Below are 20,051 nucleotides of genomic sequence, written 5' to 3' on the forward strand. Positions count from 1 at the left end.
AATACCTTCTCATTCAATACAGCTAATAAGGCCAAAAGTCCTTATCTTCCCTTTCCTTATTTTGTAAAATACACCATATTTTCTCAATCAGGGAGCACCAACTCTGCAATTATGTAGCACTAGTGAAGGTCATAAAATCAGTCTGAATCTTTTCCAATTACATCTTTGGAATTTGACAAATAGTGCATATGGCAAATCCTCCTTAGCAAACACCAAAATTTTATAACTTAAGATGTCCAGTATTATACTCACCAAATGTGGGATTCAGTGTCAATTGCTAAACCACTATTATGTGGCCTTTTATAATCCATGAAGATTATTTAAAACTGTACCACTTCACTATAATGATATCTCATGATGCTAGATTCTCAAACACGCAGAAATTCTATCAGCTGAGTAACACAGTTTGTGTTTTACTTGTGCTATGTATCTGGGAGCTGTGGAGAGATGTAGGGAGGTCTTCTGCCCTCTTCTTCTCATCCTTCAAAAAATAATTCTTCGTATTCAATTCCGATGTGTGCAGTTTGCAACACGAAACACAAGAGATCAAAAAGAAAGCTTCTCTTAAGGCATTTAGATTAATGAGAGTGAAAAGGCAATACCCTAGGCTAGATTATGAAGTGTTTAAGGTGTGGCAAATTCACAAACACTAAAACTATAATGAATGCACTAGATTAAGAAATCTTCCAAGGATTGATATTTCTTGACTCTTATTGGTATTGATTTTAGACTCAGTTTTGCTCCACTATATATATAATGCTTCCAAGCCTTCAGCCTCATTATCCATATAAAGTTAAATTTGATACAAAGGTGATAGGGTCAAAAACCTCCTATCATGGTGGTGTGGAGGACATAGTACCCTAAGTAAAAAAGTCTATTTTGGAAACCAGGGACAAGCGAAAGTCTCCTTCCTGTTGCATGGGTTTAAAAGGGCCAAGTCAGTGTAGCCCACACTCCATGTTAGTAGAATTTTCTGACATCTGTGAAAGGAGAGAATACCTGCAAACAGGAAAGAATAAATTAACAGCTTCATCTCTGTATAGGAGCTGATTTTTCCTGAATGCCTCTTGAGACAAAGGGCAGAAGAGGTTGGCCTTTTTGGCATCCCAAGGTCCTTCTGCCTGTGGGTGTGGTGGGAGCTGGTGAAGGAACTGTGACTTTGAAGGCAAATTCTAAAGATGTCAATGTGATTCCTCAGCATAATATTGATGAAGAATGACCCAGAGAAGGAGTAAAAGAGGAACCAATGGCAGCTTCTCGGCAAATGTTTTTAAAAGTGTCTTCTGTATTATTTTGCCTTTTCCATCGACTTACTCCTGCAAATATCACAGTAGCAGACACAGCTGTCTTCCATGCTGTGTGTTTGAGGTCAGCTCTGAATTGACCCGGGCTTCTCTCCTGGCTCAGACCATAAAGAATATGCCTGCAATGTGGGAGACCCTGGGGCGATCCCTGGATGGGGAGGTGCCCTGGAGAAGGGAATGGCAGTGCACTCCAGTATTCACACCTGGAGAATGCCATGGAGAGAGGAGCCTGGTGAGTTACAATCCATGGGATTGCAAAGAGTCAGACGTGATTGCTTGACTGACACTGTCTTTTTCTTTCTGACTTGACCTACAGCCAAGATAGATTGTTTTCTGACATGCTGGTTGCTTTCCCATCTCTAGTGTTTGACTTCATTTCCTGAGGGCAAAGGGATCTTGCTTGGACCCCACCCACAGCAGTTTGTAAGGTCCTCAGATCTAATGTGTTAAGAGAAATATTAAACTAATAAGTGACAGGACTCAATGGATAAAAACTCAAAGTTTTCTAGCCCTCTTTTATGCAGGAAGCTAAAATGTCTTAAGTAATTGAAATTCAGTTGCATGCAGCAGTAACTTTTCTTTATTGCACACTTTGTTAGCTTTCTCTCTAATCAGGGGAGTCCCTTGTTCCTCATCCCTCATTTTTGCTTCCTAAAATACTCTACCAAATAAACATTAAAAGTCCAGCTCTTTGCCTCAGAGTCTTCTCTTGAAACTTACACTCTGACCATCACTTCCTCTTATATGATGTTAACAGAAAGAGGCAACAAATATGTATATAGCACACATAAAACTCTATGGAGCCATAATAATAGTAATAATATTGTCTTACTGTATAACTGAAAGTTCTATCAGAAATTGTTACCATCTGAGGCATAGACAGTTCTTTAGTATCAGAAAGTCTGGCCTGCAATCAGCGTCTTTGCATAAACTACATTTTAGGTGGAGCTTTCAAAAAATACCTACATCCCCTTCAGAATGTTTATGGTTTTAGAATCCCAGTATAGAGTTAATAACAAATAGAAAAAAGGATTGTTTACTATTTCCAAAGAATATAATAAGAGTAGTAAAATATATCACTTCTCCATAAATCAGTTATGACAAGACTATTAATATTCATGGACTAATGTATTGGGTCTGGCATCAGTGATTAAATTCATCTATAATTTTAAACTGAAGATAGAAATCAAGAATTGTCACTGGAGCTAACCTAGTAGTCAGCCATCCACTCACCTAAAACAAGGAATGCTTTCTTGTTCCGCCATGTGGTTAGTAGTCTGACTGCAGTCAGAACAATTTATGAATGTCCCTTCCCTTTGAGACAGTCCCCCAGAAACTTGAATGCAATTTCTTGATTATTCCCAAAGCATCTAAGAACATGAAATGAAGCCAGTAGTCTTCGTTAATTATTTTTGATTTCCCTATTGAGGAAACACTCTTTTAAATGCAATTCACATGCTTTTCTATTCTTAATTTTATTGCACTCACTCAAATATCTAGATTTCAGTTTATCATTCATTGGGCAAACCCTTTAATCACCCAAAAATTATTTCAACAGTCACCATTTTCCACCATGACTTCTGCCCAAGTTTATGACTGAGGATAAAGACAAAACTCTTTAAACATGTCCTAGAGTGGTTCTAAAGACTCAGAAGGAATACAAATTATGAATATGCATGTAACCCATTTTTCATTTTTAAGGGACTAAATTGAGTTAATCATACCCTAATTCTGTATCCTATAATCGTCTTCAATCCTCATTTGCCATCCCCACTCCAGTTTTCCTTCCTCATACAGGCACCTTCTCAATAAGAGCTGATATACACTCTTAAAAAGAAATACAGTTGTATAATGTAAATACAGTATACACTTTAGTGCACTCATATTGTCATTTAACTTGCTTTGATGCTTAAAGAGTCTCATCCAACTCTACATTTTTGAAACACATTCATTCTACTGTGTGTGTGTATGTGTGTTAGTTACTCAGTCATGTCCAGCTCTTTGCAACTCCATAGACTATAGCCCACCAGGCTCCTCTGTCTGTAGAATTTTCTAGGTAAGACTACTAGAGTGGGTATCCATTCCCTTCTCCAGGGGATTTTCATAATGCAGGGCCTGAACCTGGGCCTCCTGCATTGCAGGCAGATTCTTTATCATCTGAGTCACCAGGGAAGCCCCGTTTTAGTACAAACACACCATTATTTATCTCTATTCTGTTTTATAAAATTACTATAATCTGGGTCTCCTTTAATTTAAAGTGTTTGCTTCCATAGTAGTGGGATTCAGCTAGTTACCAACTCTGGGATTTTATCTGTGTCACCACAGTTAATGACTTTGTGTGTGGCCCCCACAGATCCATGAATGAACTTTTCTGTGATATATTGGGTTAGTCAAAAAGTTTGTTTTTTAGCATAAGATGATGCTAATTCCACCTATTTAACGTTAATTTCATTTGAAAGAATTTGGTTAGATCCTCAGTACCCTCAGTTCAATTCAGTTGCTCAGTCCTGTCCGACTCGTTGTGACCCCATGGACTGCAGCACGCCAGGCCTCCCTGTCCATCACCAACTCTCAGGGTTTACTCAAACTCTTGCCCATTGAGTCAGATATGACATCCAACCATCACATCCTCTGTCATGCCCTTCTCCTCCTGCCTTCAAACTTTCCCAGCATAAGGGTCTTTTCAAATGAGTCAGTTCTTCACATCAGGTGGCCAAAGTAATGGAGTTTCAGCTTCAGCATCAGTCCTTCCAATGAACATTCAGGACTGATTTCCTTTAGGATGGACTGGTTGGATCTCCTTGCAGTCCAAGGGACTCTCAAGAGTCTTCTCCAACACCACAGTTCAAAAGCATCAATTCTTCACCACTTAGCTTTCTTTATAGTCCAACTCTCACATGCAAAATGACTACTGGAAAAACCATAGCCTTGACTAGATGGACCTTTGTTGGCAAAGTAATGTCTCTGCTTTTTAACATGCTGTCTAGGTTAGTCATAACTTTTCTTCCAAGGAGTAAGCGTCTTTTTATATCATGGCTGCAGTCAGCATCTGTAGTGATTTTGGAGCCCAGGAAATAAAGTCAGGCACTGTTTCCACTGTTTCTCCATCTATTTGCCAGGAAGTGATGGGACCGCATACCATGATCTTTGTTTTCTGAATGTTGAGCTTTAAAGCAGCTTTTTCACTCTCGACTTTCACTTTCATCAAGAGGTTCTTTAGTTCTTCTTCACTTTCTGCAATAAGGGTGGTGTCATCTGCATATCTGAGGTTATTGATATTTCTCCTGGAAATCTTGATACCAGCTTGTGCTTCTTCCAGCCCAGCGTTTCTCATGGTGCACTCTGCATAGAAGTTAAATAAGCAGGGTAACAATTTAAAACCTTGACGTACTCCTTTTCCTATTCCGATCCGGTCTGTTGTTCCATGTCCAGTTCTAACTGTTGCTTCCTGACCTGCACACAGATTTCTCAAGAGGCAGCTCAGGTGTTCTGGTATTCTCGTCTCTTCAGAATTTCCCACAGTTTATTGTGATCCACACAGTCAAAGGCTTTGGCATAGTCAATAAAGCAGAAATAGATGTTTTTCTGGAACTCTCTGGCTTTTTGATGATTCAGCAGATGTTGGTAATTTGATCTCTGGTTCCTCTGCCTTTTCTATATCCAGCTTGAACATCTGAAAATTCACCGTTCACACATTGCTGAAAACTGGCTTGGAGAATTTTGAGCATTACTTTGCTAGCATGTGAGATGAGTGCAATTTTGCGGTAGTTTGAGCATTCTTTGGCATTGTTTTTCTTAGGGATCGGAATGAAAACTGACCTTTTCCAGTCCTGTGGCCACTGCTGAGTTTTCCAAATTTGCTGGCATATTGAGTGCAGCACTTTCACAGCATCATCATTTAGGATTTGAAATAGCTCAACTGGAATTCCATCAAGTCCACTAGCTTTGTTCGTAGTGCTGCTTCCTAAGGCCCATTTGACTTCACATTCCAGGATGTCTGGCTCTAGGTGAATGATCACACCATTGTGGTTATCTTGGTCATGAAGACCTTTTTTTGTACAGTTCTTCTGTGTATTCTTGCCACTTCTTCTTTATATCTCCTGCTTTTGTTAGCTCCATACCATTTCTGTCCTTTATCGAGCCCATCTTTGCATGAAATGTTACCTTGGTATTTCTAATCTTCTTGAAAAAAAATTTTTTTGACAAAATGTGGTTCACTGGAGAAGGAAATGGCAAACCAGTTCAGTATTCTTGTCTTGAGAACCCCATGAACAGGATGAAAAGGCAAGAAGATAGGACACTGAAAGATGAACTCCTCAGGTCAGTAGGTGCCCAATATGCTACTGGAGATCAGTGGAGAAATAACTCCAGAAAGAATGAAGGGATGGAGCCAAAGCAAAAAGAACACCCAGTTGTGGATGTAATTGGTGACGGAAGCAAGGTCTGATGATGTAAGAGCAATGTCACATAAGAATCTGGAATGTTAGGTCCATGAATCCAGGCAAATTGGAAGCGGTCAAACAGGAGATGGCAAGAATGAACATTGACATTTTAGGAATCAGTGAACTGAAATGTACTAGAATGGGTAAATTTAACTCAGGTGACCATTGTATCTACTACCATGGGCAAGAATCCCTTAGAAGAAATGGAGTAGCCATCATGGTCAACAAAAGAATTCAAAATGAAGTACTTGAATGCAGCCTCAAAAATGACAGAACTGATCTCTGTTTGTTTCCAAGGCAAACCAAGTCTATGCCCCGACCCGTAATGCTGAGGAAACTGAAGTTGAATGGTTCTATGAAGATCTGTAAGACCTTCTAGAACTAACACCTAAAAAAGGTGTCCTTTTCATTATAGGGGTCTGGAATGCAAAAGTAGGAAGTCAAGAAACACCTGGAGTAACAGGCAAATTTGGCCTTGGAGTAGAGAATGAAGCAGGGAAAAGGCTAACAGAGTTCTGCCAGGAGAATGCACTGGTCATAGCAAACACCCTCTTCCAACAACACAAGAGAAGACTACACATGGACATCACCAGATGGCCGACACCGAAATCAGATTGATTATGTTCTTTGCAGCCAAAGATTGAGAAGCTCTATACAGTCAGCAAAAACAAGACTGGGAGCTGATTATGGCTCAGATCATGATTGAAGAAAGTGGGGAAAATCACTAGACCATTCAGGTATGACCTAAATCAAATTCCTAACGATTATACAGTGGAAGTGAGAAATAGATTTAAGGGGCTAGATCTGATAGGCAGAGTGCCAGAGGAACTATGGATGTGAGTTCATGCCATTGTACAGGAGACAGGGATCAAGACCATCCCCAAGAAAAAGAAATGCAAAAAAGCAAAGTGGTTGTCTGAGGAGGCCTTACAAATGCTGACAAAAGAAGAGATGCCAAAAGCAAAGGAGAAAAGGAAAGATATATCCATTGGAATGCAGTGTTTCAAAGAATAGCAAGGAGACGTAAGAAAGCCTTCCTCAGTGATCAGCACAAAGAAACAGAGGAAAACAATAGAGTGGAAAAGACTAAAGATCTCTTCAAGAAAATTAGAGATACCAAGGGAACATTTCATGCAAAGATAGGCTCAATAAAGGATTGTATCCTAACAGCTGTCATATCAACATGCATTTAAAAATTATCAAAATTGGTGAATTTTTGTATAGCCATTTTAATATTGAAGATGGAAGCAAAAAGCAACATTTTGGCATATTACACTCTACTATTTCAAGAAAAATAAAAACACAACTGAAACCCCAAAAAGCATTTTTACAGTGTATGGAGAAGGTGCTGTGACTGATCAAATGTTTCAAAAATGATTTGCTGTGTTTTGTGCTGGAGGTTTCTTGATGGACAATGCTCCACAGTCAGGTAGACCAGTTGAAGTTGATAGAAATCAAATAGAGACATTGAGAATAATCAACATTATACTATGTGGGAGATAGCTGACATACTGAAATATCCAAATCACGCACTGAACATCTTTTGCACCAGCCTGGTTATATTAATCATTTGATGTTTAGGTTCCACATAATTTAAGTGAAAAAAACCTTCATGATCATATTTTTGCAAGCTATTCCCTACTTAAACATAATAAAAACGTTCTTTTTAAAAACAATTTGTGGTGGGTGATGAAAAATGGATACTGTACACTAATGAGGAATGGAAAAATCACAGTGCAAATGAAAAGAGCCACCATCAACCACACCAAAGGCAACTCTTCATTCAAAGATGATGTTGTTTGTATGGTGGGATTAGAAGGGAGTCCTCTATTATGAGTTTCTTCTGAAAAACCAAATGATTAATTCTACCAAGTACTGGTCTCAATTAGACCAGCTAAAAGCAACACTCAATGAGATGCATCCAGAATTAATTAATGGAAAATATTTAATCTTCCATCAGGAAAACATAAGGCCACATGTTTCTTTGATGATCAGGCAAAAACAGTTACAGCTTGGCTGAGAAATTCTGATTTATCTGTTGTATTTACCAGATATTGTACCTTCAGTTTTCTATTTATTCTGCTCTTTATAAACTTCTCTTAATGGAAAAAATCTCAATTCCCTGGAAGACTATAAAAGGCACCTGGAATCGTTCCTTCTCAAAAAAGACAAAAACTTTTGCGAAGATGGAAATATGAAGTTATCTAAGAAGTGGTAGAAGGTAATTAAACGAAATGGTGAATATATTGTTCAATAATGTTATTGGACAAAATTAAAAATATATCTTGTATCCTCGCTTGAAAACTGAGGGAACTTTTGACCAACTCAATATCTCCTGGAGTGGATCCCTGATAAGAGAAATATAAGCAAAATTAGTTTATTTAAATTAATGTGAATTGATGCCAAGAAATATCAATATACATTCTATCATCACTACATAAGATTCTATACTTTGGACATCCAACTTATGAATATATATACTTTGTTCATATGATAAGGGACTGTAAAAAAAATAATTAAGCCATATTCAAATTTTTAGAGCTAAAATTGTTTTCTTATCTTAATATATTATTTTTTAAAATAATCATCCAAATTGGGTCTGAATTTGGAATAGAATGATATCTATCCAGAGTAGTATCCAGGTCAACTGATACAGATAACACATATTTTAAAATAGTTTTAATATTCAAATGTCTATAATAATGATAAGACTGACAGTTTTGGATAATGCTGAGGAAACAATCATTGAACTGACACAAAATGAATGACACAAAATCTGCCACATATCCTGTAGCAGAGACTGACCAACAAATCTTTTTTGTTTTCATTTGACCACTTCTACCTATATATCCAATTTTCAGTTCAGCCTACTTATCTTTTGAGTGATTTCTTTGAATGGACTTACTATTTCATTTCCATAGAAGTGGCTTGTGGAAACCGCCCCTTGGAAAGTAGAGATGCAGGTATGCCAGTGCAGACAGATGGCCTCAATGCTTGTGGACTTCCAGGGTGGGAGGAGTTCACACTAAACTTATCCATAAACAGCTCATGAAGTATTCTGTTTCAGTCATTAGTAGACTCTTCTGACCAAGAGACAAGAAAATCACTGAAAACCATAAAACTCAAGTTTGCTTTTAAATGAAAAAAAAAAAAGAAAGAAAGAAAGAGAAAAAGAAAGGGAGAAAAAAAGAAAGAAAGAAAGGAAAAAAAAAAAAAAAAAAAAAAACCTAAATGGGAACAGTTTCTATTATCTTTTTAGTTATTGAACTAGAAACATCTTTTAAACCTGAGTGTTTTGAGACACAGGTAAAATAATGGAGATACATGATCACAGTCCTTCAAAACAAAAGGGATTACTGAGAAAATTTCAGGCCCTTTTAGTAGATTTTTGGATTTAAATTTATAAAATGGCATTTGCTATTCTAAATTTGGAAAATTTGAATGGCTTTTCTTATTTTCATGATCTTGAAAGGATTTATTTAAGACCTCCACCTCCAAGATTAACACACTTGCAGTGCTTTCTGCCTAGGGTATCCTTATATTACAGAGCTGGGCTCAAGTTATATACTTACTGTCTCCATTGTAGCTATAGAATGAGAGGTCCTTCTGGTTGCTCTTTCAAGTCTTTCCTAACTTCCAACAGTATTCCCAAACCTTGCTTCATGACTGTGCCCTGAGTTTCCTGTCTCCCCCTAATGACTAGAAAGATTTTGTTGTCACTGTTTAGACACAAAGAACATGGAAACTCGTGAGCACTCAGGTAGGCATAAGATGGAAGTACAGGTGACTTAATGTCAACAGGGTAAACTTTGAAAAATCAGAGATGAGAGCTGGCAGATTTATTTATTTATTTATTTTTTCTATCTGACTTCATTGAAAACCAGTGCTTGGCTGATGTACCTGTATGGTTAATTGATTGAGTTGATTCATCATTTTTGATAAATGGGAAATAAGTGGCATGCGAGTATATGTGTATCTGTGTAACACATTTGGAAATTGAACAAAATACCTTTGTTTATCTTTCATTCAAAGAAGGCTTATGTACGGTTTTTTTGGAACAGATTTTGGAGCTAAGTAATATAGGAAGGAAAGTTATGACCAACCTAGATAGCATATTAAAAAGCAGAGACATTACTTTGCCAACAAAGGTCCATCTGGTCAAGGCTATGGTTTTTCCAGTGGTCATGTGTGGATGTGAGATTTGGACTGTGAAGAAAGCTGAGTGCCAAAAAGTTGATGTTTTTGAACTGTGGTGTTGGAGAAGATTCTTGAGAGTCCCTTGGACTGCAAGGAGATCCAATCAGTCCCTCCTAAAGTCCTGGGTGTTCACTGGAAGGACTGATGCTGAAGCTGAAACTCCAATACTTTGGCCACCTCATGCGAAGAGTTGACTCATTGAAAAAGACCCCGATGCTGGGAGGGATTGGGGGCAGGAGGAGAAGGGGACGACAGAGGATGAGATGGCTGGATGGCATCACCAACTCGATGGGCATGAGTTTGAGTAAACTCCAGGAGTTGGTGATGGACAAGGAGGCCTGGCGTGCTGCGATTCATGGGGTCGCAAAGAGTCGGACACGACTGAGAGACTGAATTGAACTGAACTGAATATAGAAAGAGTGCATAGTGTAAGCTTTCATGAGACTATCTTATTGAACACTACTGAATAAGAGGCGAAAAATTTTAAATTGTGCTATTTCACAAACTATGTCAATATAGCTACAGATATTTTGACAGCTATGTCAACAAACAGTGATGCACCCCTCCCTTCACCCTGACAAAGATGCCTGTGTCTGAATCCTCAAAACCTGTGACCACGTTGCCATGGTACATGCAATAAAGAGATTTGTCACAAGTCTTTTTTTCTATGTCTGCATCTTCATTGACTGAAGCAGAGGACGGGATGAGTTGAGAGAGTAGCATGGAAACATAAACATTATCATGTGTAAAATAGATAGCCAGTTAGGAGTTCACTGATTAATGATGCAAGGAGATCAATCCAGTGCTCTGCAACAACCTAGAGGGGTGGGACAGGGTGGGAGATGGGAGAGAGGTTCAGGAGTGAGGGGCCTTATGTATACCTGTGGCTGATTCATGTGACATACGGCAGGAACCAACATAAGAATGTAAAGCAATTATCCTCCAATGGAAATTTTAAAGCAAAAAAGAGATTTGCCAACGTGATTAAGTAAAGGGCCTTATGTGAGTGAGTCCAAAGTAGTCACAGGGAGAGAAAGATGCAAAAGTAGGAATCAGAGGAGATGTGTCAGTGAAAGCAGCAGTTAGAATGATGGCTTTGTTGGATGGAAGGCAAACGCCAGGCAAGGTATATGGAACCTACAGGAGCTGGGAGAGGCAAGGAGACGGACTGAACCCTATGTGGGTCATGAAAGGAATAAAATCTTCTGATATCTTGATTTTGGGTCTGGATGGCTCATTGTGAACTCCTGACCTCCAAAACCGTGGGACAAGAAGTTCACATTGCTTCAGGTGATCAAATTGGTGTTGATTTGTTATAGCAGCATTAGGAAGCTAATACAAGTGACAACATAATTATTTTAGAAAATACATATATGTCAACCAAATTAAGAAGTAGGAAACACTACAGTTTTCATTCTTAACTTCACTTCAGTTCAGCTGCTCAGTCATGCCCAACACTCTGACCCCATGCACCGTAGCACTCCAGGCATCTCTGTCTGTCACCAGCTTCTGGGCCTTGTTCAAACTCATGTCCATCGAGTCGGTGATGCCATCCAACCCTCTCATCCTCTGCCGTCCCCTACTCCTCCCACCTTCAATCTTTCCCAACATCCCTTTCCCATGAGTCAACTCTGCATCAGGTGGCCAAAGTATTGGAGTTTCGGCTTCAACATCAGTTCTTCCAACGAATACTTAGGACTGATCCCCTTAACTTAAATTTCTAACTTAAATTAATTGAATAGATTGCAGATAACTGGTAGAAATACAAGTGTGAGTTTAGTCCTGTTGCTCTATTTCTGTTGACCTAACCAGACTCAAAGACAATTGTTTTCTGCTAGAAAGTAAACTTCTCTGATTGCAAGTACCTAGGTTGATGAAGCTAAATAAAACTGTAATAAAAGAAAACAAACATTCCCTATGGACTTTTATATATTTATAAATAATAAAGTATAAAATTCTAAAGGCTAATGGTACCAAGTTATTACTGGCTTTGTCCCTGAAAACCAGAAACGAACATTACATACTACAATTTTTCTGTTTTCAAATAAGCTACTTATTTGTGAGTAAAGTTGAAAATTAACTCATGAACTTGATTATCCCTAAAAGAAGTGTTTGCTGTTATGATTTTATAACAAAAACTTTTTAATATGAGACTATGTTAGGAAAAAAATTATATACTTTTTGTTTGAATGAACATTGATATTTTGCTTTATGTATATGTACAAAACATAAAGGATGAAAAAATAGAATAAACTTTCACATGTATTTTTAGTCAGTTTTGCCGAAAGTCCTATTTTCATGTATATCTAAGCATCCTGTATTCAACCTTTATTTTCCTGTACAAGCTTATATTTTTTCTGTGACACAAGTTTATTTTAAATGCAAAATAACAATTGGTTGAAAAGCTTGATAAACTGATGGATAAACACTACAAAAAAATTTGAAACTTTTAGTAGTTGAAGAAAAGATATTTCTGACAAGGAAGATAATCTAATTCATAGCAAACATCCAAAAAAAATTTCCTATAGGCATTCATTTTTATCTTCCATATTTAGAAATTCTGAAAATCTTTTATTTACTTATATTTTATTTTTTTAAAGTACTTATTTTCAAATTATTTTATATTATTTATATTAGTATATTTTTTAGTCACAATGCATTTTGTATGGAAAATTTAGTATTTAATGATAAGATTAAAAGGATTAAGACTTTTCCTTAAAATTAGCAGGATTGTATTTATTGCTTCATCACTTAGCAAAATTTTCAGGAACAAGTAAAACCTTTAACTAGAGATAGTTGCAGTTTTAAATTTGCATTAATCTGAATGACTGACATGGGTTATCCAGGAATCTCTTCAATGCATCCTTCACGTCCTTGTTCCTTAGGCTGTAAATGAGGGGGTTCAGCATTGGAATCACCAGGGTGTAGAAGACCGAGGCCATCTTATCAGTATCTAATGAGTGGTTGGTCCTTGGTTGCAAATACATGAAGAGAAGAGTCCCATAGAACACAGCGACAGCCACCATGTGAGAAGCACAGGTGGAAAAGGCTTTTTGTCGCCCTTCTGAAGAGCGTATCCTCAAAATGGCAAGGATGATGTTGAAGTAGGATGTCAGAACAATAATCATGGAGAAAAACAAATTGGTCCCCGAAAAGGTAAATACTGCTGTTTCTGGAATGTAGGTATCAGAACAGGACAACGCTAACAAAGGGACACTGTCACAGTAAAAGTGGTTGATCACATTGGACGAACAGTAAGACACAGAAAACACACAGGAGGAGACCGTCAGTGCTGTGGTCAGACTGTAGACGTAAATAAGGGCCACCAGGAGGAGGCAGAGCCGTGGACAAACCACCACCAGATAGAGCAGGGGGTTGCAAACAGCCACATAGCGGTCATAGGCCATGGCAGCCAGCAGGAAAATCTCAGCCACAATAAAAACTAGGAATCCACCTAGCTGGGCTGCACATGCATAGTAAGATATGGTTTTCTTTGTAACCAAGAAGTTAACCAACATTTTGGGGGCAATGACAGAAGAATTGCCCAAATTGATGATAGCCAAGTGCTTGAGGAAAAAGTACATGGGGGTTTGAAGCTGAGAGTCCACGCTGGTGAGGATGATTCCCAGGTTCCCTGCCAGGGTCAGTCCATAGATGACCAGGAACACACACAAAAAAGGAATCTGGAGTTCTGCAAGATCTTAGATTCCCATTAGAATGAATTCAGTCACTTGAGTGTGATTCCCTGCAGCCATATGTTTTGCTGATTTCTGCTTAGTGGGGAAAATGGAAAGTGATTAAGAGACTGTAAAATGGTTTCTATTTTTGTTACTTGCCATATTGTTAAGTGTTTCACTTAAAATCAGTTCACTTCTGTTGACAAACACTTAAAAGTTTCAGAACTTTCTTAATCGTCTTTTCTCTCCATCTTTTCATCAAATTCAGCAATACAAATTCTCCAGAGTTCCATTTCAGGATCTTAGAACTGTTTGACCAAGTAATTAATGTGTTTATGTACTATAGAATATTGTTTATATTGGATAAACATACATAAATTGCATGATGAGATGCATTTATATTTACATGCATATGTACATTATATTAATATCTCATGCAAATATGCTGCATGTATATGTATGTTGGAGAAGCAAATGGCACTCCAGTAATCTCACCTGAGAATCTGTGGACAGAGGAGCCTGGCAGTTTACAGTCCATAGAGTTGCAGAGAGTCAGACATGACTGAAGTGACTTAGCACACGTGAAAATATACTGCATCTATATATGTGTAGGTATTTATTTATGTACACATCATGCCTCTCTGTGTGTTTGTGTTTCTTGGAATAAAAGAGAGGTACCTATAAGAAGTTGATGAGCTTGAGTGACATCTAGTTATTTTTTTCTTAGCTGCTACAGGCCCTCACGCCCTCTCATACATCGTCATCATACTGGTTATTTTAGTATTTCTGTGGAAAACGTGTTCAATAGCCTGTTTTTTCCTTAACAATAATTACAATACGCCTCAGATTCAGCTGCCCACAAGCAAATTTACACTGTGCTACTGTTCATTCTTAGTATCATTCAGACGTTCTGAATCTGCTTTTTGAAAATCCCATTTCCTTTCTTTTGTAAAGTAAATTGCTCTTGTCTAGTCTGTCTTTTAACAGCTCAGACTTTTTATTTTGTTCTGGCAACCCTTTCTTTCTTTTCCTATTTAAAGAAAAGCTGTATGCTTTTCCTTTAGATAACTTAAGGCCTGCTATTATTTTTTAAGTACATAATGTATAGTTTTGATTTGTTAAAGGTTGATTGGTTTATTTGCTTCTATACAGAAATCATAGAGTCTAACATTATTTAATAGTACTGTAGTCCACACCCAGCACATACAGAGGCACTTTGAATAATGATTTCTTTGTTCGGCAGGAGTGTCCCAGAATGTGTATATCAGTAGTTATTTCTATGTCTGATGAGATAATTTAGGCTCAGTGAGATTCAGTTACTCAAAGAGCCTCGTGTGTGTGTGTGTGTGTGTGTGTGTGTGTGTGTGTGTGTGCACGCATGCGTGCACGCGTGTATATTCAGCTTCTCAGTTGTGCCCAGATCTTTGTGACTCTGTGGACTGCAGCCCCCCAGGCTTCTCTGTCTGTGGAACTTTCCTGGTGTGAATCCTAGAGTAGGTTGCCATTCCCGCCTCCAGGGGATCTTCCCAACCGGGGCGCAGAACCTGCGTATCCTGAGTCTCCTGCATTGCAGGTGGATTCTTCTCCAGCGAGCCACCGGAGAAGCCCAAGAGCCTTTAGGGGATATTTATCAGCAGTATGCCCTTATGATGTTTTGGGTGTGGTTTTTTTGTTTGTTTAGTTGGTGGTTAGCAGTTAGTGCACTATCTAATGAAAAAGTAGAAGTCACTCCGTCATGACCAACTCTTTGCAGCCCCATGGACTGTAGCCCGCCAGGATCGTCTCTCCAAGTGATTCTCCAGGCAAGAATACTGGAGTGAGTAGCCTTTCCCTTCTCCGCTGTGTCGGCAGGCAGATTCATTACCACTGCGCCACTTGGGAAGTGCCCAAGATATCTATTCCATACATCAACCTGCACCCAGATCTCCTGCATTGCAGGTGGATTCTTCACCATCTGAGCTACCAGGGGAACACTTTGCTAATAGCCATATGATTTTTCCAAGTATTTATAGTCTGGTGTGGGATGGATTAAATGAGACAGTATACATATGTGTGTTATTTAGCACAAAGCCTTGTGACAATGAAAGCAAAATAATTTGTACCATAAATTTATATGAACATGTTTTGAATGATTTTTTAAATGCAGTTTTTTATTTCAGTTCCAGTAACTCATTCTACCTTACTGAGAGTTTTCGTAGTTGAGCTAGAAATAGCAAGTGAATTATAATTTTGCATATATAAAACACTGGGACACATGATATCTAACTATATATGTAGCAACAACAACAACAACAAAAGCCCAATGTACTCTCCCTCAACCTGATTCTGTCTTAAATCTGTGATGTTTTTGTTGTTGTCGATCGTTTCTCTTATGAATACCTAGCCTGCATCCTCTGTGTTGGCAGGCAGATTCATCACCACTGCACCACTTGGGCAGTGCCTAAGGATATCTATTCCATGCATCAACTCTGTGTTTGATGAGCTGATCCAATGGTGTTGCAACAACTGTCTCTTATTTCTTGCCTTCTAACACTGCATCTAAAATAGATGCATAAGTAAATTCTTGATGGAAAACATAGTGGCAACACTCATTCTAATCAAAGTATTTGTTTGCTATACATATAGCAACTCAGTGCATGTTTCCCTGAGAGATAACATATATAATAAGTCTATTCTTAATTTAACAACAACAACAACAAAAAAAACATTAACAACAATTATTGTCTATTCTGAATGTGTGTAATCAGCTTTTTAAAAGGAGAACATTTTTATGTAGGAGAGAATTGTATAAGGAGAGAATCTTATATTTCGAATACATGTAAGTTTCTTATCTAGTGTAATGTGTCCTCTAAAATATTCACTAATTTCACCAGTTCTATGGCAGAAAACATTCCCTTATAGTTAAAAGTAAAATATACTTATTTAAAGGACTATTCATTATTCTGTGCAAATGCTCAGAGTTTAATGTATCAATAGGGGTTGGTTATTCAGTTGTGTCCAACTCTCTGATCCCAGGGACTGTAGAGCACCAGGCTTCTCTGTCCATGGGGTTCTCCAGACAAGAATATTGGAGTAGGTTGCCATTTCCTTCTCCATAATCTATCAATAGGGTTTTAAAAATCATTGTATTTGCATGTATCACCAGCACTTCCACTTAGCAATCAGTGGGCAGAGAGATGAGCAACTCAGCAAGAGAATGGACCAGATATCATCAGTTCTGAGTTTAATTTGAACTAATGAAGTTTCTAGTATCCTTGCTCTCCTTTTCTGGAATTTGAAATAAATAAGGTATTTGATTTTACCTACCTGAGCAGAGTGATCTGCCTAGACCTGCTCGTGAGGCTTTTGCATGAAGTGTGCTAACTGGTTTATACACGTGCTTGAAGTCTCTGAAGACCTTCACACTGAGATCTGTGCCATGGCCCTAGTCCTTAGACAGGAGAATCACAATTCCCAGTATAGATCAGGTCCCCCAGGGAAGTAAAGAAAAACGAACTTTTATTAGTCAAGCCTCTATGCAAAAATGTCACGCAAGATGCAAATCTGTAGAAAGCCAGGGAGTACTCTTGAAAACCATTGATTAACTATTGCATCCATTGAGTCCACCCTTTTTGTTTTGAATTTTACCCCTACATTGTTTGGAAGTGTTGTGTCTAGCTCTTGAATGGAGAAAAGCACAAGATTCTGGCTCCAATGTTGAATTTTAATGTACATATTGGAAATAGAACCAAATATAAAGCCTCCATTCTTGTGTCAAGATAAACCCTGGTGTATTTACAAGAACCAGATGATGTACAACATAAAGGCAAAAGTCTTGCTATGTGTGCTTACTTGCTTCCATTTTTACAATTGTGAATGTAAAAAGGCACTTTAAGTACCTCGTAACAAAGCTAGTATGTAGTTGTATACTTTCCACAATAACATTTCAGTACTGAAAGAGCTACATTTATTCATATCTGTGGATTTTAAAATATGAAAACATGATAAAGAATGTAACAAAAAATAAACTGTAAAATAAACCACTTTAGTTGACATGGTATTTTAACATGATTAATTTAGCCAACAACTGAATGTAATAACTTGTAATGTAATCTCATTTTAGGGAAAGCTTTTTACCTTAGACTCTGTATATAAGGAGTCTTAAAACTAAATCCGGTGACCAAAGTATTGGAGCTTCAGCTTCAGAATCAGTCCTTCCAATGAATATTCAGGGCTGCTTTCCTTTAGGATTGACTGGTTTAATCTCCTTGATGTCCAAGGGGCTCTCAAGAGTCTTCTACAACTTATTTAAATGCATATAAGCATTTAATTCTTACACAGTAAATTGGTAGATTTCAGTGTCATAGTTCATGTCAATACCTTCCTTTTCTTTTCTTTTTTTTTTTTTTCATTTATTTTTATTAGTTGGAGGCTAATTACTTCACAGCATTGCAGTGGGTTTTGTCATACACTGACATGAATCAGCCATGGAGTTACATGTATTCCCCATCCCGATCCTCCCTCCCACCTCCCTCTCCACCCAATTCCTCTGTGCGGGGAGCGGTTTGAAAGAGCTGACTCTGGGAGCTGCCTTGATTGATTCTCAAGGGTCTGTTCGCGGACATAGGTCTCTGTCCCGCCACCCCTCTGGAATTTATTATCCACGTTAAATCTTAACAGAACATTAGTAAGCCTTGAATGCACACATGATGCAGACAGATAGCTTTGCACGACTGCCCTTAAGATAAATAGGATACCTTTCTTATCCCTTGGCGTTATCAGAGAGCTCTGGCGATTGTTATCTTGAAGATGATGTACATGGGGAAGAATTTTCTTTGGGATGCCTCTCTTCTTGGTTTAGTATAAATGTAACCCTGAGAAATAAAGAATTATCGCTGACTGCAGTGATCCTCTCAACCCCATCGGTTCTGTGTCTTTATCTCTTAGCCTAAAGGAACGCGCCGTGCTGCTCGTTGAAATCTTCCGGCTGGCCCGGCACCTCTGGGTCTTCCCAGTGCACCAGGCCCGAGCACTTGTCTCATGCATCCCACCTGGGCTGGTGATCTGTTACATTATAGATAATATACATGCTGTTCTCTCAAAACATCCCACCCTTGCCTTCTCCCCCAGAGTCCAAAAGTCTGTTCTGTACATCTCTGTCTCTTTTTCTGTTTTGCATATAGGGTTATTGTTACCATCTTTCTAAATTCCATATATATGTGTTAGTATGCTGTAATGTTCTTTATCTTTCTGGCTTACTTTCTGTATAATGGGCTCCAGTTTCATCCATCTCATTAGAACTGATTCAAATGAATTCTTTTTAACAGCTTAGTAATATTCCATGGTGTATATGTACCACAGCTTCCTTATCCATTCATCTGCTGATGGGCATCTAGGTTGCTTCCATGTCCTGGCTATTATAAACAGTGCTGCGATGAACATTGGGGTGCACGTGTCTCTTTCAGATCTGGTTTCCTCAGTGTGTATGCCCAGAAGTGGGATTGCTGGGTCATATGGCAGTTCTATTTCCAGTTTTTTAAGAAATCTCCACACTGTTTTCCATAGTGGCTGTACTAGTTTGCATTCCCACCAACAGTATAAGAGGATTCCCTTTTCTCCACACCCTCTCCAGCATTTATTGCTTGTAGCCTTTTGGATAGCAGCCATCCTGACTGACATGTAATGGTACCTCATTGTGGTTTTGATTTGAATTTCTCTGACAATGAGTGATGTTGAGCATCTTTTCATGTGTTTGTTAGCCATCTGTATGTCTTCTTTGGAGAAATGTCTGTTTAGTTTTTTGGCCCATTTTTTGATTGGGTCATTTATTTTTCTGGAATTGAGCTTCAGGAGCTGCTTGTATATTTTTGAGATTAATCCTTTGTTGCTTCATTTGCTATTATTTTCTCCCAATCTGAGGGCTGTCTTTTCACCTTGCTTATAGTTTCCTTTGTTGTGCAAAAGCTTTTAAGTTTCATTAGGTCCCATTTGTTTATTTTTGCTTTTATTTCCAATATTCTGGGAGGTGGGTCATAGAGGATCCTGCTGTGATTCATGTTGGAGAGTGTTTTGCCTATGTTCTCCTCTAGGAGTTTTATAGTTTCTGTTCTTACATTTAGATCTTTAATCCATTTTGAGTTTATTTTTGTGTATGGTGTTAGAAAGTTTTCTAGTTTCATTCTTTTACAAGTGGTTGACCAGTTTTCCCAGCACCACTTGTTAAAGAGGTTGTCTTTTTTCCATTGTATATTCTTGCCTCCTTGTCAAAGATAAGGTGTCCATAGGTTCATGGATTTATCTCTGGGCTTTCTATTCTGTTCCATTGATCTATATTTCTGTCTTTGTGCCAGTACCACACTCTCTTGATGACTGTGGCTTTGTAGTAGAGTCTGAAGTCAGGCGGATTGATTCCTTCAGTTCCATTCTTCTTTCTCAAGATTACTTTGGCCATT

The 20,051-nt window shown here is 38.2% G+C and overlaps 1 protein-coding gene across 1 annotated transcript; it reads right to left on the reverse strand.

Annotated features, from left to right (window-relative positions):
* Positions 1 to 12,747: 12,747 nt before the first annotated feature.
* LOC133068630 (olfactory receptor 8J2-like) lies at positions 12,748 to 19,162 on the reverse strand. The gene is given in 2 exon segments (XM_061159756.1): positions 12,748 to 13,688; positions 19,153 to 19,162. Coding segments are annotated over 2 exon segments (951 nt in total).
* Between the last annotated feature and the right edge of the window lie 889 nt (positions 19,163 to 20,051).

Source organism: Dama dama, chromosome 1 (assembly GCF_033118175.1).
Source record: "Dama dama isolate Ldn47 chromosome 1, ASM3311817v1, whole genome shotgun sequence".
NCBI lineage: Eukaryota > Metazoa > Chordata > Mammalia > Artiodactyla > Cervidae > Dama > Dama dama.